This window comes from Neophocaena asiaeorientalis, unplaced genomic scaffold (assembly GCF_003031525.2).
Source record: "Neophocaena asiaeorientalis asiaeorientalis breed wild unplaced genomic scaffold, Neophocaena_asiaeorientalis_V1.1 scaffold31, whole genome shotgun sequence".
In the NCBI taxonomy this organism is placed as follows: domain Eukaryota; kingdom Metazoa; phylum Chordata; class Mammalia; order Artiodactyla; family Phocoenidae; genus Neophocaena; species Neophocaena asiaeorientalis.
In genome coordinates this window covers 595,258-619,329 of record NW_020175320.1, presented here as the reverse complement: position 1 = coordinate 619,329, position 24,072 = coordinate 595,258, and the positions used below count along the sequence as shown (strand labels likewise).

At 38.0% G+C, this 24,072-nt stretch overlaps 1 protein-coding gene across 1 annotated transcript in view; it reads right to left on the bottom strand.

Moving 5' to 3' along the window:
* PPA1 (inorganic pyrophosphatase 1) overlaps positions 1 to 24,072 on the bottom strand; it is a 36,752-nt gene that overhangs the window by 11,595 nt on the left and 1,085 nt on the right. The window contains exons 2-6 of the mRNA XM_024765576.1: positions 22,297 to 22,355; positions 10,797 to 10,850; positions 9,603 to 9,722; positions 7,366 to 7,452; positions 1,512 to 1,638 (exon numbers count right to left, since the gene is read on the bottom strand). Coding sequence (XP_024621344.1) covers positions 1,512 to 1,638; positions 7,366 to 7,452; positions 9,603 to 9,722; positions 10,797 to 10,850; positions 22,297 to 22,355 — 447 coding nt within the window. The remainder of the gene's footprint in view (positions 1 to 1,511; positions 1,639 to 7,365; positions 7,453 to 9,602; positions 9,723 to 10,796; positions 10,851 to 22,296; positions 22,356 to 24,072) is intronic.

Below are 24,072 nucleotides of genomic sequence, written 5' to 3'. Positions count from 1 at the left end.
CCACGTACCGAAAAAAAAAAAAAAAAAAAAAAAAAAAGAAAATGAAAATGAAAGGACAAATCCACAAAATGTAAGAAAATACAGACAAATCATATATCTGATAAAGGTTTAGTATCCAAAACATGTAAGTACTCTTATAACTCAAAAATAAAAAGACACACCCCACTAGAAGGGTTATAATTTAAAAAGATAAATAACAACTAGTGCTGGCAAAGAAGTAGAAAAATCAGAACCTTATGCACTGCTGGCAGGACTGTAAGATGGTGCAGCCGCTTTGGAAAAAAGTTTGGCAGTTTCTCAAGAGGCTAAACATAAGAGTTACCATATGACTCAGGAACTCCACTCCTAGGTATATACACCCAAGAGGATTAAAAACACACGTCCACACAAAAACTTGTACAGGAATATTCATAGCAGCTGCATTATTCCTAATAGCCAAAAACAACCCAAATGTCCATCAACAGATGAACGGACAAACAAAATGTGATATATATCTATATAATAGAATATAACTCAGCCATTAAAAAAATGAGTACTGATACATGCTACAACATGGATGAACCTAGAAAACCTTATGCTAAGTAAAAGAAACCTGACACAAAAAGGCCACATATTTTACAATTCCATGTATATGAAATATCCAGAATAGGCAAATTTATGGACACAGAAAGCAGATTAGTGGTTGTCGGGTCCTGGGAGGAGGAGGGAACAGGGAGTGACTACTAAAAGGTACAGAGTTTCTCTTTGGGGTGATGTAAATGTTCTAGAATGAGATGAGTGGTGAGTTGCACAACACTGTGAATGTGCTAAATGCCACTGAACTGTACACTTTAAAATAGTTCAAATGGTGAATTTTATGTTAATTTCACCACCAAAAAAAAAAGGGAATGAAGTACTGATACACGTTACAATGTGGATGAACCTTGAAACCAGTATGCTAACTGAAAGAAGCCGGATATCATGTGACCCCATTTATGTGAAATTTTCAGAATAGGAAAATCCATAAAGACAGACAATAGACTGGTAGTCGTCAGGGACTGAGCGATGTGGGGATAGGGGGTGACTGTTAATGGACATGGGGCTTCCTGTCAGAGTGGTAAAAATGTTCTGGAATTAGATAGTGGTAATGGTTAACAGACTAGTGTATGTATCAAAAACCATAGAACTGTACACTTTAAAATGGTGAATTTTATGGCATGTGGATTATATCTCAGTTTTCAAATTTTTAAAAATAAATAAATAGAGCAACTAAGTGTTAGCATGTGGGGAAGGAAAGAAGAAAACAGGAAATACAAACTACCAGATTTGTTCTTTCCTGGAATGAAGGAGAAAGTTTACTTAGTTAACCACAGAAGTTCAGTAGTAGAAATAACAATGCTTTGTTAAATGTTTTGCTCCTCCATTCTTTAACAGTTTGAAGGCATGGGCTTACAACTCTGTCATTACAGGTTAAGTTTGGTGCTGGGTAAGATTTAGGTATAAAGACTTCAGACCCTACAAATATTTCTTACCGTTATAATTGGCTGCATCAGGATCATCCACGTTAATGGCAATGACTTTCCAGTCGGTTTCCCCTTCATCGATCATAGCCAGTATTCCCAGAACTTTCACCCTGATTATTTCCCCTCTTGCACATACCTGAAAGTCAAAAACCACAGCCAGGTCAATACTACAGAATGAAACTTTGGAAGAAAAGTTTTACTTGGTGGATAATAGGAAACGAGGAAGACGCCAAATTTCTGCAAACTTAAGATTGTTCCTTTAAGCAATTTTTAAAAAGCTAGGAGGGACCTTCAAGATGGAGGAGGAGTAAGATGTGGAGATCCACCTTCCACCCCACAAATACATCAAAAATACATCTACATGTGGAACAACGCCTACAGAACACCTACTGAATGCTGGCAGAAGACCTCAGACTTCCCAAAAGGGTCTTGGTGCTCCAGCCAGGTGTCAGGCCAGAGCCTCTGAGGTGGGAGAGGCGAATTCAGGACATTGGATCACCAGAGACCTCCTGGCCCCACGTAATATCAATCAGCGAGAGCTCTCCCAGAGATCTCTGTCTCAAAGCTAAGACCCAGCTCCATTCAATGACCAGCAAGCTCCAGTGCTGGATACACCATGACAAACAACCAGCAAGACAGGAACACAACCCCACCCGTTAGCAGAGAGGCTGTCTAAAATCATACTAAGTTCACAGACACCCCAAAACACACCACCGGATGCGATCCTGCCCACCAGAAACACAAGATCCAGCTCATCCACCAGAACACAGGCACCAGTCCCCCCGACCAGGAAGCCTACACAAGCCACTGAACCAACCTTACCCACTGGGCACAGACACCAAAAATAGTAGGAACTACGAACCTGCAGCCTGTGAAAAGGACACCCCAAACATTGTAAGTTAAGCAAAATGAGAAGACAGAGAAATACGCAGCAGATGAAGAAGCAAGGTAAAAACCCACCAGACCAAACAAATGAAGAGGAAATAGGCAGTCTACCTGGAAAAGAATTGAGAGTAATGATAGTAAAGATGATCCAAAATCCTGGAACTAGAATGGAGAAAATACAAGAAACGTTTAACAAGAACCTAGAAGAACTAAAGAGCAAACAAACAATGACAAACAACACAATAAATGAAATTAAAAATTCTCTAGAAGGAGTCAATAGCAGAATAATGGAGGCAGAAGAACAAATAAGTGACCTGGAAGATAAAATAGTGAAAATAACTACCGCAGAGCAGAATAAAGAAAAAAGAATGAAAAGAATTGAGGAAAGTTTCGGAGACCTCTGGGACAACATTAAATGCACCAACATTTGAATTATAGGGGTCCCAGAAGAAGAAGAGAAAAAGAAAGGGACTGAGAAAATATTTGAAGAGATTATAATTGAAAATTTCCCTAATATGGGAAAGGAGAGAGTCAATCAAGTCCAGGGAAGAACAGAGAGTCCCATACAGGATAAATCCAAGGAGAAACACACCAAGACACATATTAATCAAACTATCAAAAATTAAATACAAAGAAAAAATATTAAAAGAAGCAAGGGAGGGCGTCTCTGGTGGTGTAGTGGTTAAGAATCCCCCTGCCAATGCAGGAGACACGGGTTCGAGCCCTGGTCCAGGAAGATCTCACATGCTGCAGAGCAACTAAGCCCGTGTACCAAAACTACTGAGCCTGTGCTCTAGAGCCTTCAAGCCAAGCTACTGAAGTCCGCGTGCCTAGAGCCCATGCTCCGCAACAACAGAAGCCACCACAATGAGAAGCCCGCGCACCGCAACAAAGAGTAGCCCCTGCTCACTGCAACTAGAGAAAGCCTGTGCACAGCAACGAAGACCCAACACAGCCCAAAATAAATAAATTTATTTTTTAAAAAAGCAGCAAGGAAAACGCAACAAATAACATACAAAGAAATTCCCATAAGGTTAACAGCTGATCTTTCAGCAGAAACTCTGCAAGCCAGAAGGGAGTGGCAGGACACATTTAAACTGATGAAAGGGAAAAACCTACAATGAAGGTTACTCTACCCAGCAAGGATCTCAACCAGATTCGAAGGAGAAATTAAAACCTTTACAGACAAGCAAAAGCTAAGAGAATTCAGCACCACCAAACCAGCTTTACAACAAATGCTAAAGGAAATTCTCTAGGCAGGAAACACAAGAGAAGGAAGAGACCTACAAAAACAAACCCAAAACAATTAAGAAAATGGTAATAGGACCATACATATGGATAATTACCTTAAATGTAAATGGATTAAATGCTCCCACCAAAAGACATAGACTGGCTGAATGGATACAAAAACAAGACCTGTATATATGCTGTCTGCAAGAGACCCATTTCAGACCTAGGGACACATACAGACTGAAAATGAGGGGATGGAAAAAGATATTCCATGCAAATGGAAATCAAAAGAAAGCTGGAGTAGCAATTCTCATATCAGACAAAATAGACTTTAAAATAAAGACTATTACAAGAGATGAAGAAGGATATTACACAATGATCAAGGGATCAGACCAAGAGTATATAACAAATGTAAATATTTATGCACCCAACATAGAAGCACCTCAATACATAAGGCAAATGCAAACAGCCATAAAAGGGGAAATCGACAGTAACACAATAATAGTAGGGGACTTTAACACCCCACTTTCACCAATGGACAGATCATCCAAAATGAAAATAAATAAGGAAACAAGCTTTTAATGATACGTTAAACAAGATGGACTTAACTGATATTTATAGGACATTCCATCCAAAAACAACAGAATACACTTTCTTCTCAAGTGTTCACAGAAGATTCTCCAGGATAGATCATACCTTGGGTTACAAATCAAGCCTTTAAATTTAAGAAAATTGAAAATGTATCAAGTACCTTTTCTGACCACAATGCTATGCGACTAGATACCAGTTACAGGAAAAAAACTGTAAAAAATACAAACACATGGAGGCTAAACAATATGCTACTAAATAACCATCTCACCACTATTATTCAACATAGTTTTGGAAGTTTTAGCCACAGCAATCAGAGAACAAAAAGAAATAAAAGGAATCCAAATCAGAAAAGAAGAAGTAAAGCTGTCACTGCTTGCAGATGACATGATACTATACATAGAGAATCCTAAAGATGCTACCAGAAAACTACTGGAGCTAATCAATGTATTTGGTAAAGTAGCGGGATACAAAATAATGCACAGAAATTTCTTGCATTCCTGTACACTAATGTTGAAAAATCTGAAAGAGAAATTAAGGAAACACTCCCATTTACCATTGCAACAAAAAGAAAAAAATACCTAGGAATAAACGTACCTGAGGAGACAAACGACCTGTATGCAGAAAACTGTAAGGCACTGATGAAAGAAATTAAAGATGATACAAAGAGATGGAGAGATAGACCATGTTCCTGGACTGGAAGAATCAACATTGTGAAAATGACTATACTACCCAAAGCAATCTACAGATTCAATGCAATCCCTATCAAACTACCAATGGCATTTTTCACAGAACTAGAACAAAAAGTTTCACAATTTTTGTGGAAACACAAAAGACCCCGAAGAGCCAAAGCAATATTAAGAAAGAAAAATGGAGCTGGAGGAATCAGGCTCCCTGACTTCAGACTATACTACAAAGCTACAGTAATCAAGACAGTATGGTACTGGCACAAAAACAGAAATATAGATCAGTGGAACAGGACAGAAAGCCCTGAGAAAAACCCATGCACATATGGTCACCTTATCTTTAATAAAGGAGGCAAGAATATGCAATAGAGAAAAGACAGCCTCTTAAATAAGTGGTGCTGGGAAAACTGGACAGCTACATGAAAAGAATGAAATTAGAACACTCCCTAACACCATACACAAAAATAAACTCAAAATGGATTAAAGATCTAAATGTAAGGCCAGATACTATAAAACTCTTAGAGGAAAACACAGGCAGAACACTCTATGACATAAATCACAGCAAGATCCTTTTTGACCCACCACCTAGAGAAATGGAGATAAAAACAAAAATGAACGGGACCTAATGAAACTTAAAAGCTTTTGCACAGCAAAGGAAACCATAAACTAGACGAAAAGATAACCCTCAGAATGGGAGAAAGTATTTGCAAATGAAGCAGCTGACAAAGGATTAACTTCCAAAATATACAAGCAGCTCATGCAGCTCATGCAGCTCAATATCAAAAAAACAAACAACCCAATCCAAAAATGGGCAGAAGACCTAAATAGACATTTCTCCAAAGATATGCAGAATGCCAACAAACACATGAAAGGATGCTCAACGTCACTAATAATTAGAGAAATGTAAATCCAAACTAAAATGAGGTATCACTTTACACTGGTCAGAATGGCCATCATCAAAAAATCTACAAACAATAAATACTAGAGAGGGTGTGGAGAAAAGGGAACCCTCTTGCACTGTTGGTGGGAATGTAAATTGATACAGCCACTATGGAGAACAGTATGGAGGTTCCTTAAAAAACTAAAAATAGAACTACCATATGACCCAGCAAACCCACTACTGGGCATATACCCAGAGAAAACCATAATTCAAAAAGAGTCAAGTACCAAAATGTTCATTGCAGCTCTATTTACAATAGCCAGGACATGGAACCAACCTAAGTGTCCATCGACAGATGAATGGATAAAGATGATGTGCCACATATATACAGTGGAATATTGCTCAGCCATAAAAAGAAACAAAATTGAGTTATTTGTAGTGAGGTGGATGGACCTAGAGTCTGTCATACAGAGTGACGTAAGTCAGAAAGAGAAAAACAAATACCGTATGCTAACATATATATATGGAATCAAAAAAAAAAAATGGTTCTGAAGAACCTAGGGGCAGGACAGGAATAAAGATGCAGATGATGTAGGGAATGGACTTGAGGACAAAGGGAGGGGGAAGGGTAAGCTGAGACAAAGTAAGAGAGTGGCATTGACATACATACACTATCGAATGTAAAACAGATAGCTAGTGGGAAGCAGCTGCATAGCACAGGAAGATCAGCTTGGTGCTTTGTGACCATCTAGAGGGGTGGGATAGGGAGGGATAGAGGGAGACACAAGAGGGAAGGGATATGGGGATATATGTATACATATAGCTGATTCACTTTGTTATACAGCAGAAACTAACAGAACAATGTAAAGCAATTATCAATAAAGATGTTAAAAAAAAAAGCTAAACAAATGTCCATTAGTCCCATCAGAGTTGAGGGTAATTAATGTTTTTAATCTGTCATCGATGGTGCTGAAGAAAAAGTCCTCCATGATTTATTTCAAATACCTATTTTAATGTACTTTCTTTACCTTTTATTTTATAGAAGTCACTGAGTTAGGCAAGTCATACAATATGCCTGAACTTGATGAGTTAAGCAACTGAATGACAACTTTCTTTTCAGTCGCTTAAGATTTTCTTGAAGCTGGGAAAGATCATAAAGAAAATAACTCTAGTCAGAATCTTAGAGCAACCCTACTTGAGAGAGGAATCCCTACCATAAATCTCCAACTCATGAGGTTACCTGGTTTGGGCCAATTCACTGGTCATTCCAAATCCTTAGGCAAGGTTTGCCTTGTTGCCTCCTGGTAGCCTTCATCTATTGACTACTCATCTGCCTTCTAAAGCAATGCAGAACATGTACAGTTCTTCCACACACATGCATACAATACACATTTTTTTCTAGGCTAGGTTTAAATGTACAAATTATAATGTAGAAATGCTTAGAATGGAATGGAAGCTTTTGTCACCCAAAGAGACCCATCATAATTTCACTAATATTCATATATGTTATTTACAATATTTTTTAAAGTATGAAGTTTGTATATTTCATTGATATCATCTCAACGCTACAGAAAAATATTTCAGATTCCGTTACCTTGCTTCCAATTTCACACACATCAATTGGGTCATTGTCACCACAGCAGCCGGTGTGTTCATCATTGTGTCTTGGGTCTTCCCAAGTCTAAAAAAAAAAAATAAGATACAGTATATCATTCCTGTATATGCTAATGACAAAGTGGATCATGTTGGCATTAAAAGATAACATCCCATGATCTTTCTGCAAAAATATGAATCTTCAGCTATTTATTCTCATTAAAAAGATCTTTTTTAAAAATAATTCTTTATTCACATCTAAGAATCTTAACTACACACAATAATCTTAACTAAATGCTGGGCTCCTATTAAGTGCATAATGCAGAACTAAATTTAATCTTTAAAATGGATAATGATACTATTTTAAACAAACAAAACCCAACTATCTAATAAGTGAGACAATATGCAAACACAAATGTAGAGCCAGATGTTCACTTAAAAAATATAGTAAAAGAAAACTGCTTTGATGAACTTTTAGTACTTACTATCTTCTACTAACCAGATTTTCCTTAAAATAAATCTCCAAGCAGAGATGGGTAGGTGATAATATTAAGATGGAAATGACGTGTGCTGGTGGCAAAAATGTCATTGCTGACCAGGAGCCAAGAATAAAAAGTTTAATCAGGATTTGCTGAAGCTTTAAATTGCTGGGTTTCTTCCCTGCTAAACTGCAAGACAGAGTCCTTGCAGAGCAGCTCACAGAAGAAGTGATGGCCTGTGCCTGCCAGGAAGTTCAGTTTAAAGTGTAGCTGTTGTTTTGGTTCTTTTCCCTCCCAATCCGGAACATATTTCTTGGATTTGTTTGCCTACTCGGCTGGAGTAAAGGCAGAGAGATAAAAGTAAAGGGGGAAAAGGAAGACTGGACCCAACAAAGCCAAATCCAACCTACAGAAGTGTAAGTATTTCAGCAATGTGTTCCCAGAGGGATGATATTTCAAGGCTAAATAGTGAATCAACTGAAGCACAAGGTGAAGTGCTGTAACGAAAGCAAACGACTTTGTGACTACCTAGTAAGCTGGATGGGTTTGACCTATGTTTTAGTAACTTACAGATCGTTTCACAGTAGATTCCACTTAATAGACTTAATGGTTAATAAAAACAAACCATTTATCAACAGGAAGAAAATAAATTGAATATTTCATTTAAAGATCCTAAGTGCCACAGCATTAGCTTAACCAAACCAGAATTAAATATACGTTATTTACTCATTGTAGACATGATTCTAGTGATTCTTCATTCAAATATTAAATAAGAGTCTACTACACACTGGTATTGTGCTGGGGATAAATTGGTAAACAATGCAGATGTCCCCCCTCCTCAAAGTTTTGACTGTTTAGGAAACAGAATCCCATTATTACTTTACCACAAATAGCTTGGCACAAAGAAAGTAATCAGGACTATAGAGATACAAGTCAGCAGCTGTGAGAACTTACATGTGCCAGGTACTAAGTGCTTTATTCCTTAAATAGACACACAAGCTATGTACTAGGAATATCCCAGGAGAAAATATTAACGTCTCAGGGAGGAAGAAGCAGAGGCAAGTTAGATAAGCTTTCGTAGACAGTTTAGATTTATTTTCAGTTTTAGTGAGGGCCACTGGTAGGTTTTAAGCAGGGACATGATAATGAATCTGATTTAAGCTTTAGAAGGCTGCAACTGGGACTTCCCTGGCAGTCCAGTGGTTAAGACTTTGCCTCCCAACGCAGGGGGTGCGGGTTCGATGGGGGAGTTAAGATCCCACAGGCCTCCCGGCCAAAAAACCAAAACATAAAACAGAAGGAATATTGTAACAAATTCAATAAAGACTTTTAAAATGGTCCACATCAAAAAAAATCCAAAAAAAAAAGTAAGTGGCAGACTTGGAATTTGCGCCCTCATCTGTGTGGTGCCATAAGATCAGTGCTTTTAAGCACTAGTCTACATGGCCTCTCTCAATAGATATGCCACTCGTTCTGTAAAGAAAGAATTTGTGTAGTTTATAACCAGTCCATATAAAAAATATTTCAGAAAAGAACAAACTTTCAAATGTGAATTCAAACATTGTAAATATTTACCTTTTAGTTCATCTTGAAAATAAGTTATTTAAGGAAGTATTAAAATGAGTTAATTACCCCTTATGTTTTTATAATCTACTATAGCAAAACATTTTGAAGGTGTTTAAATCTTTTTTACTAACAGTAGTAGGTTAAATTTTTGTAAGCTAAGAAGTACATTTCTAGCAAGTGCACAGAGACATACCTGAGGGATGGCACCATAGTTCCAGATATATCCTTTATAAGGGAACAAATTTGCAACATGACGGAGTTTTCCTTTTTTCACATCTTGTTTAATTGGGTTTAAAGGATCCTTTGTAGCAATCTGAAATAAAAAATTTCAAATCATTGTATATTTGTATGTGAAATACTATTCAAATAGGGATTTAAGGAAATGAATTATGAAATGCACTAGTTCCACTTTAATGATATATTTTTACCCCTAACACTTTTATAATTTGAAATAAGTTTCTCCATAATCAGCCTTTAAGTGGAAAACATTTGAGATATACAGGAACTATCACAAAGGGAAAAAGAACATTTACTAATTCCAGAAAGCAAAAATTAGCTGGAATAAATCCTAACATTTGAGAAAATATCTAACTTCAGCTTTCCTTTAAAACATTTAAAATTATTCAAATATTTGGCTGTCTATTACATGTGAAGTGTTGTTACTGTCAGAAAGCATTATTGACAGAAAAAGTTACAAATATCCATAATGAAAAGTCAAATCTATTAGGTATCATCAGAAAAAAATTAACAGGGACTTCCCTGGTGGCACAGTGGTTAAGAATCCACCTGCCAATGCAGGGGACGTGGGTTCGAGCCCTGGTCCGGGAAGATCCCACATGCCGCAGAGCAACTAAGCCCGTACTCCACAACTACTGAGCCCTTGTGCCACAACTACTGAAGCCCACGCACCTAGAGCCTGTGCTCTGGAACAGGAGAAGCCACCGCAATGAGAAGCCCGCGCACCGCAACGAAGACCCAACGCAGCCAAAAATAAATAAATAAATAAAATAATTTTTAAAGAAATAAATTAACAAAATGTGACAAAAATTCCAATAAAATCATTTATGGCTGGAGTGACTGAAGCAAGCCTGTTGATTAATGGACGAGTCAACGATGGAATTAAAGGGAAGAAGACAGAAGAGAAAAAGGTAATTCTAGGCTTTGGGAATGACAGAAGGAAAGTCTGTAGCATATTTGTAAATAGTAAATGGTTGAGTTTAGTTGGAGCACAGAGGGAAGACTGGCAGGCAACGGGAGATACAGCTGGAAAGTAGATTGGGACTAGAAAGAGGACAACCTTGGACATTAGTTGTTTAACCCTTGAGCAAATCGGTGCAACTAGATCAAAACTAATATCCAACATCTGACTAGCAAAGGTGAAACATACCTCCATTTTTGCATTCGACCAGCGTGGTACTTCAACCACCATGTGGAACACATCCTGAAAAACACAGAGAAGGTGAGATGGTCACAGGAGTTCATTTATTCTATTACTTCAATGAGTATGCCCCAGTCCTTCCAAAGTTAAACTGTTCATTGTATCAAATCTTTGAAGTCACGGACTTTCAACAAAATGCATCAAAAAGTAAGGCAGACTGATGGATGAAGAGATAAAGCAAATACAGCAAAATAATTGTAGAATCAAAGTAGTGGGTGTAGGATTGTTCACTGTATTTTTCTTTAAAGTTTTTGTTTGTTTTAATAAACATAGTAAAGTTTTCATAATAAAATGTTGAGAGGGTGGGGTGGAAAGAATTTTCCTATAAAGTACGGAAACAGTTTTAAACATAGCAGAACTTGTATCTCTGAGGAGGGCCATCTTCAAAGCAACTGTCTCCATAGGCTATGCATATCCTCCAGTGACAGTGCAATTACTCAAAATGTTTTTGGAACTTCTATTTCAGAGGGGGTTTATAAGACAAACCCCAAATCAGAAAATTTATTTGTCATACTTTAGTTTTAGCCTCAAACAAAATCAATCAGCTTGATTACCCACATTATTCTCCCAATTAGGCTGTTTTTAAAAATCAGGTACTCCTCAAAAACACAAGAAGTTTGATACTGAAGATAAAATATTATGTTCCAAAAATATTTTAATCAATGGCAGTTCTATTGTAATTAGTTTACAGCCTTAAATGGACTACTTGAAATTGGATGACATATTAAAAAATTCTCAGATGCTTAACTGCTTAAAAACCCAATTAATGAAAAAATCACACATTGTCATCTCCTTTGCACACCAGAGTCAAATACCAAGTTGAAATACATTTTGTAATTAAAACTGAGCTTTAAATAGTCAGAAAATTATTTTTGCCAAGGAATAAAACTAAGTTCAGTTTTTCAATTTCAAACCTCTACAAAGGGCACACATGAAGCCAACTCTGCCATTACTTTTATAAAATGCAAATTTTAAACAGTTGATTTAAAATGAAAATCACTTAGTTACAAACTTGCTAGAATTACTTCTTTGCTACTTTGCATCAAAAAACAGGTACTGGGCTTCCCTGCTGGAGCAGTGGTTGAGAGTCCGCCTGCCGATGCAGGGGACATGGGTTCGTGCTCCGGTCCGGGAAGATCCCACATGCCTCAAAGCGACTGGGCCCATGAGCCATGGCTGCTGAGCCTGCGCGTCCGGAGCCTGTGCTCCGCAACGGGAGAGGCCACAACAGTGAGAGGCCCGTGTACTGCAAAAAACAAACAAACAAAAAACAGGTACTGATAAGCTATTGAATATAAGGGAATAAGTCAAAGACTTCCAGACAATAATTAGCTTCTTGCTATTTTAGCCAAGCAGAAAGCTCCACAGATTTGCATTCAAGAGGCTAAAATTTCTGTCACTTACTGAGGGAGACTAAAGTATTCCATAGTTTCTGCTCCAAGCCTCCTGACGTCTGCCTACTCTATACAATATAAAAACCACAATGAATGGAGACATTGTTTAAATCCAGGACTGAATAAACTGCTCTATCCCTGTAAGGTCATAACTGGATGGTTTTAGAAAAAGTAACACATTGTTCATGGGTAGGAAACCTCAGTCCCAATCTTCGATTACATTTCATTCTACTCATTGTAAGCGAGACCTGTGTCTATCTAGCACCACCCCTATGCCTCAGGTGTTAAAATGAAAGATCTGCACGTCCAACACCAAGTCAAACTTAAAAGTGTACAGCAGTAATACCCTAAAGGTCCACAAGATAGAGCTGTTACTACATGAAAGATCACCTGAGAAGAGAAAACCAAAGAAACTGGCTAGTTTTTTAAAAGAAAATATTACCAAATGAATAAATTGCCTCAAGAAAAAATGTAGCAAATAAAGCTAAAATCAGTGATTCAAAGTTTGGAAACTATACTGAACACTTTAATGGAATTAAATAATAAATACATAGAGATCCTCAAAAACCACATTACCTAATATTACAAACCTACATAATAGGAAAGCAGAAGAAAAGAAGAGAAAGAGAGAAGAAAGAACCATCATTACAGGAAAGAAAACATCTTTCAGGAAAAGACTACTGCAAACAGAAGAACTCCGAAAGCCTGAGGGTTTTGTACTTTTGAGAAATTAGCTGGGCCAAAAATAGCAAGGAGTATCCTGCAAGGAGCCTCAGAGACAATTCATTCATTTTTGCCAACATATATTTACTGAGCACCACTGTTTTGTGCCAGATACTAGCAGTGAACAGAATTAAAGCTCTTTTAACTCCCTAAGAGTTGGATCGCCAAACCAGGTCATTTCAGCTTGCAGGCCTCAGGCTGTAGCCTGGGGTCCACAAAGCTAGGCGAGGGACTAGTCTGTAAAATGAATGTTTAGCATATTTTCAAGTGTATGTAGATACCGTAGTGATTACTGGATCTTTTTAAAAATTAATTAATTATTTTTGGCTGGTTGGGTCTTCGTTGCTGCACATGGGCGTTCTCTAGGTGTGGCGAGCGGGGGCTACTCTTCACTGTGGTGCGCGGGCTTCTCATGGCGGTGGCTTCTCTTGTTGCGGAGCATGGGCTCTAGAGTGCAGGCTCATTAGTTGTGGTGCACGGGCTTAGTTGCTCCGCAGCATGTGGGATCTTCCTGGACCAGGGCTTGAACCCGTGTCCCCTGCATTGGCAGGCAGATTCTTAACCCCTGTGCCACCGGGGAAGTCCCTGTATCTTTTTTTAAAGCAATGAATGTGTAGTAATTTTGTCACTACTTTCCCCATCAATCATTATCAAAACAGAGGGGTTTTTTTTGATTATTTTGATATTAAAAAGGGCAGACGTTCTTATTCTTTAGAAGGAACTACTAGTAAAGAACAGTTTATTTCTCCTAGACACCATGGCTACAATTCAGCGTGTTGCCACTAGGTACAGAATGATACTTAGGATTTTCAGGGCAACTGACATGAGAATTTCAACCAATCACTCCATTGCTACTAGAAAAAAACACTTTTACTGTTAAAACATTATGCATTCTATTTGGAACTCTTGTGCACTGTTGGTAGGAATGTAAAATGGTATAGCCACTGTGGAAAACAGTATGGTGGTTCCTCAAAAAATTAAAAATAGAATTACCATATGATCCAGCAATTCCACTTCTGGGTATATATCCCCCAAAATTGAAAGCAGGGTCTTGAAGAGATATCTGTACACCCATGTTCATGGAAACAGTATTCAAAATAGCTAAAATGCAGAAGCAACCCAAGTGTCCATCAAAGGATGAATGGATAAGCAAAATGTGGTATGTACATACAATGGAATATTATTCGGCCTTAAAAAGGAAATTCTGACATGTAGTACGACATGGATGAACCTTGAGGACATTATGCTAAGTGAAATAAGCCAGTCACAAAAAGACAAACGACTATATGATTCCACTTACATGAGGGATCTAGAGAAGTCGAATTCATAGCGACAGAAAGCAGAATGGTGGTTGCCAGGGGACTGGGGAATTAATGTTTAATGAGTATGGAATGCAAGTTTTCCAAGATGAAAGGAGCTCTGGAGATGAAGGGTGGTGATGGTTCCACAACAATATGAATGTACTTAATACCTCCAAACTGTATGCTTTAAAATAGAACGGTAAATTTTATGCTTTATGTATTTTACATGAAAAACTGGAAAAAATTATGCATTCTAATATTTCCAATGTTTATGGCATTTAAGAGAATGAGACAAGATTTTAGGAAATTTAGTACTACCTAGTTAAAAATTCATGCCTTTTTTCTCTAATCCTAACTGGTTTAAACTACTACTTAGCTCAATCCTGGATTTAGTGTCTTATTATTCCCATTGTTAGGACTTCTCAGAACTGTTCTCCACTTCTGCTATGCTCTGGATTCTCAATCCCTGCTCTGGCACCAAGCTTTCAGCTCCCTGTTTACAGTTTCAGAGAAAGGAAGGAAGACATTGGTATCCCAAGTAGGATGATGCTGACAAGGCTGTAGGAGGCAGGGGAAAGGCAAAGCATAGCTCTAAACTCTGACTTCCAAAGTCAGAGACATAGCAATCAGTCTGACTTCCCAAATTTACAGTCATTTCAACAGGAAGACAAGAACGTTAATGTTATAGATGTCCAGATTCTAAGGAGATTAGAAACTTAAGTCTAAATCATAGCATTCCACTAATCAAAAAGATTTAAAATAAAATTGTTTTACAGATAGAAGAAATATAACCTATATATTGATCGGGCTTTTAACTTCATTGATGAAACAGGAGTATCACAGTAGTACCGTGATCATAGGTCTCATCTCCAAACTGATTAGTTTTCTTGTGGATCAAGATAGTAGTCTGACAAGTCATTTACTAATGAATAGGCTATGGCTACTTGGTAGGCTATTATTTCTAATATCATTAAGTACATATACAGGGAACATACTCTTAATTACATCCCATCTCTGAATCTTAGTAGTAAAGTTAAATGTGTCTTTATTGGGAGACTTATGAACACCTCATGACTTATGATCTTTTCCCAACACTGGATCTGAAGCCTAGTGAACATGACTTACTGTATTGCAAAACTGCATTAAATTAGCATTTAAGTTGACTCTTCATGTGTTTCTCTAGATAACTTCAGAAACCAAGTACAATAAATACCAGACTTACGAAGAAATACAAAATCATCCTGATTTCACCATCCTTTCTTTTATTTTTCCATTTTGCAATAAAATTTGGAGGAAAACAATGGTGGTAGAGAGGATTTTCTTCTAAATTTATCTAGAGATTAGATATAAAGCAAGAGGCTAATAGAAAACAAGGGCAGTTTGCCTTTTTTTTTTTTTTATCTCTAGAGTATTTTTGGAGAATAAAATTCCTATCAGAAGAGCTCATGTAGTTAGTAAGGAAATGCTCTACTCCCATAAAGGTGCTTTTGTAAAGGTATAGCAGATTTCATCATTTCCAAGAATATTTTTATCCTATTAAGTGCTCACCAAGTAACACTTGGTTTTAAGTTTTGGCTTCAAAGCCAGTTCTGTGATTACAGGATATATTCTAAGTTGTTAAAAGTAAATGGGCTCCTCCTGTGCAGTATCAATGGAATTGTAAATTGGCGCGCCATCATGGACAACAGCATGGCAGTTCCTCAAAACACAAAGTATCAATGGAATTGTAAATTGGCGCGCCATCATGGACAACAGCATGGCAGTTCCTCAAAACACAAAGTATCAATGGAATTGTAAATTGGCGCGCCATCATGGAAAACAGCATGGCGGTTCCTCAAAACACAAAACATCAATGGAATTGTAAACTGGCGCGCCATCATGGAAAACAGCATGGCGGTTCCTCAAAACACAAAACATCAATGGAATTGTAAACTGGCGCGCCATCATGGACAACAGCATGGCAGTTCCTCAAAACACAAATAAGAACTACCATATGATACAGCAATCCCACTTCTGGGTATTTATCCAAAAGAAATTAAATCAGAATCTCTGAGAAATATCTGTACTGCCATGTTCACCGCAGCATTATTCACAATAGCCAAGATACGGAAACAACCTAAGTGGCCATCAATGGATGAGTGGATAAAGAAGACGTGATACATACATACACACACACACACACACACACACACACACACACACACGCACACGCACACACTGGAATATTCAGGCTTTTTTAAAAAAGAAAAAAGGAAACCCTGCCATTTGTGACAACACGGATGAATGTGGAAGATATTATGCTAAGTGAAATAAGTCAGACAGAGAAAGACAAATACTACATAAACTCACTTGTATGTGGAATCTAAAACAGTTGAACTTATAGAAACAGAAAGTAGAAAAATGGTTGCCAAAGGCTGGACGGGTGGGAGATATGAGGGGATGTTGATCAAAGGGTACAAACTTTCAGTTATAAGTGATAAGTTCTGGAAACCTAATGTACAGTATGGCTCTATGGAAGTTGCTAAGAGAGTAGTTCTTAAGTGTTCTCACCGTACACACAACCAAAATAAATAGGTGAGGTGATAGAGGTTAACTAACGTGATTAGTGGGATCATTTCACAATGTATACATATATCAAAACATCACACTGAACACCTTAAATACAATGACTATTTGTCAATCATACCTTAATAAAGCTGAAAAATAAATTTTTAAAAAAATTTTAAGGAAAAAATAAATGGGCTCCTGACTTCTTTCAGTGACAAGTGACAAATGTCTATTGGAGAAGCTGACACAGAAGAAATATGATGACCGAAGTTCACACTGTGTGCTTCTTATTCATTTAGAATTATAACTTCACAAAGGAAAACATGATTTATACCAACCCCCGAAAAAATTGCTCAACAAATTGTTGAGCAGGGGAGATAGTTAAAAAACAAACACCTTTCAGTAATGCTCATTTGTTTTCCAATCACACAGATGTTCTACTCATAGCAGTTTCAACAAACTATTGTATTTGGTAATGCATACTGCCATATGCCACATACACAGAAAGTAATAAAACTTAATTGACACGTCATAACTAAGAATAAGCTCCTATTTTTTCCCCTCAGATGAACTTTAAGATGACTCAACTTTGAAAACAGATATTCTAACCATAATCTGTTTACTTTCTTATCTTTATAAAATCAAGCAAGAGTCTGCATTTCCAGCTGTCAACATCTTCTATGATCTGCAATGACTAAGAATTTTCACCATAGAACCTTTTCCAAGAAAAATGCACACTTACACCAAACTGCAATTTCAGACAGAACTCGGAACCTCAGAAACCCATCGATGAGTATTCCAGGGTCTCAGGGCCACCAAGAATTCCTGGACTAGAAGACTTTATAGCTTTCCCGAATGAAGGAAGTTCTTACTCATTTCCCTTGAATTCTACGCGTAAAAAAAAAAAAAATTAAGCAAGCCTTTTATTCTGCTTTTTTTCTTTGTAAATATCAAAGAGATAGTTACTGTAGAAAATTTGGAAAATATCAAAAAGCACAAAGTAAAATCCACCACCTTTATCATTCGAGGCAGTGTGGCTCAGTGGCTAACACCACAGGTTCTGAACAAGAATGCCTGGGTCTGAATCCTGCCACTACCGCTTATGAATTCTAGTTGGTAATCCTGGACAATTAAGTTACTGAAAGAACCCAGCTCACAGACTGAAATAATGGCTAAAGGAGAAAATCCACATAAGGGCTTTAGCATAGTGCTAAATGTAATCTAAAACACCCACTAAGACCCATAGTGCTCAGAGGTAAAGCAACTTGCTCAATATGGCAAAGCCAGTTAGTGGTAAAACCAGGACTAAAACCAAGGTTTCTTACTTCCAGTTCAGTGATCTTTATACAGCAGAGCTCCGAAAGGCTCCAGACATAACCAGTCATTGTGGTTAACATCATCATCCTATTGTGGGGTTTGGGGGTTTTTTTTTCGTTTTTGTATATTGAGAATATAAGCCAGGCATTGTGACTGCACATTACATGCATATTTAATCAACACAACTTTTTTTTGTAGTCAAAGCTATCCAAAAAAACTTTTGTCCTTTTACTTTGTGTGTGTGTGTGTGTGTGTGTGTGTGTGTGTGTGTGTGTGTGGTACGCAGGCCTCTCACCGCTGCGGCCCCTGCCGCTGCGGAGCACAGGCTCCGGACGCGCAGGCCCAGCGGCCACGGCCCACGGGCCCAGCCGCTCCGCAGCACGCGGGATCCCCCTGGACCGGGGAACGAACCCGTGTCCCCTGCATCGGCAGGCGGACTCCCAACCACTGCGCCACCAGGGAAGCCCTTTTAACTTTTTTTTTGATTGAAGTATAATTGACTTAAAATATTATACAAGTTTCAGCTGTACCACATGGTGATTTGATACTTCTATACATTACAGAATCATCACTACAGTAAGTCGTTACCATCTGTCACCATACAAAGTTACTACAATATTGACTATACTCCCCACGCTGTACACTACATCCCCATGACTTATTTTATAACTGGAAGATTTACCTCCTCTTAATCTCCCACACCTATTTCCCTCATCCCCGCCTCTGGCAACCACCAGTCTGTTTCTGTTTTGTTAAGTTTGTTTTACAACTTTATCTTTTGACAAAATTGTTAAACCACAGATATTATGGTTAGAATATCTGTTTTCAAAATTTAGTCACCTTAAAGCTCATCTGAAGGGAAAAAATAGGAGTTTATTCTTAGTTATGACATGCCAATTAAGTCTGTTATCAGTTTTCATCTATGCTGCCAGTTCTAACTTTGGTTTGGAAAACATAAAACAAAACCCCAACCATTCTATATACATATAAAGTTGGAGAAGACCAACAGTATTTAAATGATTAATTTGGTGACATTTTTTTAAGTTCCATTTATAGAACTATCTACCAAAAGAAATAGAAAATTCAAAACAAAGCAAACCCTGTAGGGAAGTGAGTACTGCCGACCCTTGAACACAGGTATGAACTGTGTGGGTCCACTTATATGTGGATTTTTTTCAATAGTAAATACTACAGAACTACACAATCTGTCGGTTGAATCTCCAGATACGGAGGAATCTCAGATGCAGGAGGCCAACTATAAATTATACGCTAGTCAGTGCCCCTAACCCTGGCATTGTTCAAGGTTCAACTATAATTTTAAAAGCATCCACTTGGGTGGCCTATCTCCTCTAAAAGTTTCAGGTACAGTAAGATAGTATCTTTAAAAATTTAAGAATGATACACAACTGCCAAAGATATCCTATTCAGTTTCTGAAGCACCCACCTATTTGACTAGTAGCTTGACTTTTTTTTAGAGGAGAAAAGTTCCATATTTATATATTCTCCCAACAGTCAGCTGAAAAACATTATAGAAGCCTATATTGTTAGAACTAGTATTTAACATGGAAGTTTAAGATATAGAATAGAAAATACCAAACTTCTAAAATGAGAACGTCAAGTCATGATACTTGAGTACTCTAAGATTTAGATAAAGCTTTTAATCTACCCAGTGCTTCACACTGTTTATGCCGATTATGTTCTGGATTGTTAAATTTTCTGTTATCTCAGAAGTTTTATGTCAGAAGACGCTTTGAGCTACAGGTGTTTTTATATTTGATTCCAAAATAGACACAAAGCAAAGAACAGCCCTACAATATACATACATCCAGTGAGTCCTTGCCTTTGACTTCTTTTACCCAGTGGATTTGGAAATAACCCAAGTAGGGTATCTGAGTCACAAGGATTTCCAGAACTGGCTGGCTGGATTACCTAATGACACATATACTGAATCAAATGCTGTCCACGTTGAAAGGTCCTGCTGTGGAGTAGAATATAAGCCTTTGGGCATTTTTTCCTTATAGAGCTCAGTTGTGTTAAAGGCACATTCCCTCATTATCACCCCTCAAATGACTGACCATATTAGGGATAAAGTCGATGGCTACCCACACAAAAATGTATTTACATAAACTTAATCACATTGAAAAAAATTTTTTTCAAAAACCATACTCTTTTGTAACCAACAGAATTAATCAGATCTTTTGTTTAGGCTAGAATCCAAAATAGGTTATGTGTACCACACCCTTATTTGTGCTTTGTATAAACTAAACTTCCTTAAAAACAAAACAAAAAGAACTCTTTCCTGCCTCTGAGGCAGGAATCTGAAGTGCTGAAGTTCACTGAGGTCTGGACCACTGGTGAAATCCAGAGTCTTTGCAAGAGCTTGTACTTGTGAGCCAGCCCAATGTGGTACAAAAGGCAGATTCTTCATTTGAGTAATCCCAGACTACAGATACAGCCAGTCCTGTAAAAAACTTCAAGGAGTTGCAGAGTGACCTGAGTGAAGATGTTTTACACAACACCAAAATGTAGTCTCAGCTTCCTATTTGAGGGTAACTTGCAGCAGCAACAAGACTAGGCACCATAACTGCTATGATTCTTCTGGTCCTTGGCTAGAATATTGTCCAATAACTTAAGGCTATGGTCTGAATGTTTGTGTCCCTCCAAAACTCATATGTTGGAATCCTAACCCTCAAAGGTGATGGTATAGTAGGTGGGACTTTTAGGAAATGCTTAAGACATGAGGGTGGAACCCTCATAAATGGGACGAGTGCCTTATAAAAGAGGCTCCAGGGAGATTGCTAGCCCCTTCCACCACATAAGGAAACAGCTAGAAGTCTGCGACCAGAAGAGGGCCCTTACCCAACCATGCTGGCACCCTGATCTCAGAGTTCCAGCCTCCAGAACTGTAAGCAGTACATTTCTGCTGTTTATAAGCTACCCAGTCTATAGTATTTTGTTATAGCAGCCCAAACAGGCTAAGACACTTATGAACGCAAAGAAACCCAGCTACAGGTCAAGAAAATGTTCCTTTCCCTAGTACATCTGTATGCCAAGGTACCATCAGTAAACTTAGGGTCATCATTTTATACCTCTTCATTATTCAAAATGGTCTGAGATGTTACCGCAAAGTACTTTGATATACATACTAATTATACAACAGCTAATTTAAGCCAACCAAATGATGCCAATTCAAGAGGAAGGAAGGATTCTGCAGTTCTTGTCAACTCCCAGGGAATCAGATGTAACAAATTAAAAGTTTCTGAATAAATACAGCTTTGAGAATCCCACAGGAGAACACATGCCAATTAGAGGTCTCTCCTGTAACTGTGGGACATAACTGCCCTTGGGCTGTTTGCTCCACTGTCTCCAGCTAGAGCCCAGGTCAGGCAGGCTGCTCAGAAGCAACACTCAGGTTAGATTTTCTGCCAGTGTCCAAGTGTCAGTGCAGAACTGTAAGAATCTTCCTGGTAGAAGTACATGAATTTATCTATTTATGATAGTCAAGCACAGAAAAAAAGTAAGACTCAGCACACACAAGGATAAAATTTCATCTTTATTATTCTAGACATGCACTGGAATGTGATATTCACATGTATTATGTATTGACATCTAGCTAAGGAAGATCAATAACCTATGAAGCTTTTATGACTCAAAAAGATTTGCACTCAGTGTGGATCCTTCTTGGTTGAATGAAAAAAAATTTTAAGGTATAAAAAAGGATCAGACATTTGTCCTTGTGTCAGTTCCTAAATACAGCACAAACTTCTCTTATTGGGAGGGAGGCTATAACAAGCAATGGCTTTTTAAAAAAATAGCTATTTAAATTTGCACAAACAATGCATGCTCTTTGTAAAACAAAATAGGAAATATAAAAAGGCAAAAGTGAAAATAAAAACAAAAAGAGTTACCAGCAATTCTGGTGATTTTTTTTTTTAACCAAGGCAGCTTTAAAACATTTGTTTCTGTTCCTCTACTCCTTCTCCAAATTATAGTTGCTTCTTCTAACCAAATAATCTAGATTTAAGACTGTCTCCTTATTTAGTCAATGCACCTTTAACTCACAGCACAATGAGGCATTTTAAGCACTCGTTAAGACATATAAGAAAATCCATACGTGGAACTAACTGATCTGAGCAATGAGACTACAGTCAGAGAAGGATGTCTTACCTTATCTGCATAAATTGGAATATCATGAAATGGAGATATATATTGTCCTCTTTCATTTTCTGCAAAATTAATTAGAAAAAGTTATTGCTTTTATTGGTTAATTATATTTCCAGATGCATGAAGTACACATTTTTTAAGACTTTTTTTTAAGAGAATTTTTAGGCTTACAATAAAATTGAGAAGGTACCAAGATTTCCCACATACTCTCTCTCTTCCCATTATCAACACCACTCACCAGATTTTATTCCCACCCCAGAAAAACTGGCTATATACTTCACCTTCCTGACTGCTCCAAGATGAGGTTAGGTTTTCATCCTACATGTTCCTTAGGGGTCTAAAAGGTACTAACCTCTATGGTGAGGGTGGGGACTGCCTTACAAGCCTTTGTATCACAGAGCCTAGCTAGCAGTGCGTGGTATACAAAAAGCAATCAAATTGTTTGATTTTATACCGGTTAACAGTTAACAGAGCTAATGAAATACTTGGGCTCTGGGAGAAGGCAGGGAACCAATCTGCCAAATTATAAACCGTGTTGCTTTAAATGGTGTTCCAGGGAGACAGAGCCATCTTAGATTAGGATTTTTCTTAAGGATAATCTAGCTGTAACAGCACTTTCACAGGTAATTTCTGTATTCTAGAGACCTAACTACCATATCCAAAAAGTAATTTTAAAACTTCCTTAATATTCTTTAGAAAACCTTAAGGGTCAGTCCACATTGCATCCCTTCATGATTAAAAATCAAAGTGGAGGGCTTCCCTGGTGGTGCAGTGGTTAGAGTCCGCCTGCCGATGCAGGGGACACGGGTTCATGCCCCGGTCCGGGAAGATCCCACATGCCGTAGAGCGGCTGGGCCCGTGAGCCATGGCCGCTGAGCCTGTGCGTCCAGAGCCTCTTCTCCGCAACGGGAGAGGCCACGACAGTGAGAGGCCCGCATACCACAAAAAAATTAAAAAAATAAAAGTGGAGGGAATTCCCTGGCAGTCCAGTGGTTAGGACTCTGTGCTCTCACTGTGAAGGGGCCGGGTTCGATTCCTGGTTGGGGAACTAAGATCCTGCACGCCACATGGCGTGGCCAAAAAAAAAAAAGGACAAAAAAACTCAAAGTGCAATAGGCAAAATTGATCTGTGACCATCCCCAATGGCATACTGGTCCCTTCAGTGTCAATAGTGACTTGCGATCCAACCCACCATCAGTTTTAAAGAGACTGGCAAATGTAACATTATAGAGGTAAAAATCTTCTCCTATTAAGGATATTAAGAAATCTATGATTTTTTAAATTAAAATTATATAGTACTCACTACCAATACATAATCTAAGTAAAAACTGTATTTGTTCTGCAAATATAGCTTGAAAACAATTACCCTAATCATCCCCCCCATCTACAAACTAGAGGGTCACCTCTCTAAATCCCTCCTGCAGAGAAATTCTGGAGCCAACAACAACTCCAGAAGAACAGTTCAGGGAACTATTTGTCAAAAGTTCCTGCACTGCCCTTGTTGCTGAATTCTGAAATTAAATAAAATGGGTGGAAGAGGTCCCACACGTCACTGGATTTTACATGGCAATCTAAACTTTAGTTGTGTAACTTTATAGTTCACTTTCCTTTTCCTCTCACACCAGGCTATTTTTTGCTAGGAGCTTTGTTCTTTCAGTATTACCATTCATCCCCTCCTCCTCGCTCTCTAGTGCCCTTCATACACTGGAACTCATAGAATTCAAGACACCTGCCTATTTCCTTGGGAACAAAATTGTAAAGAAGTTAAAATAGAAACTC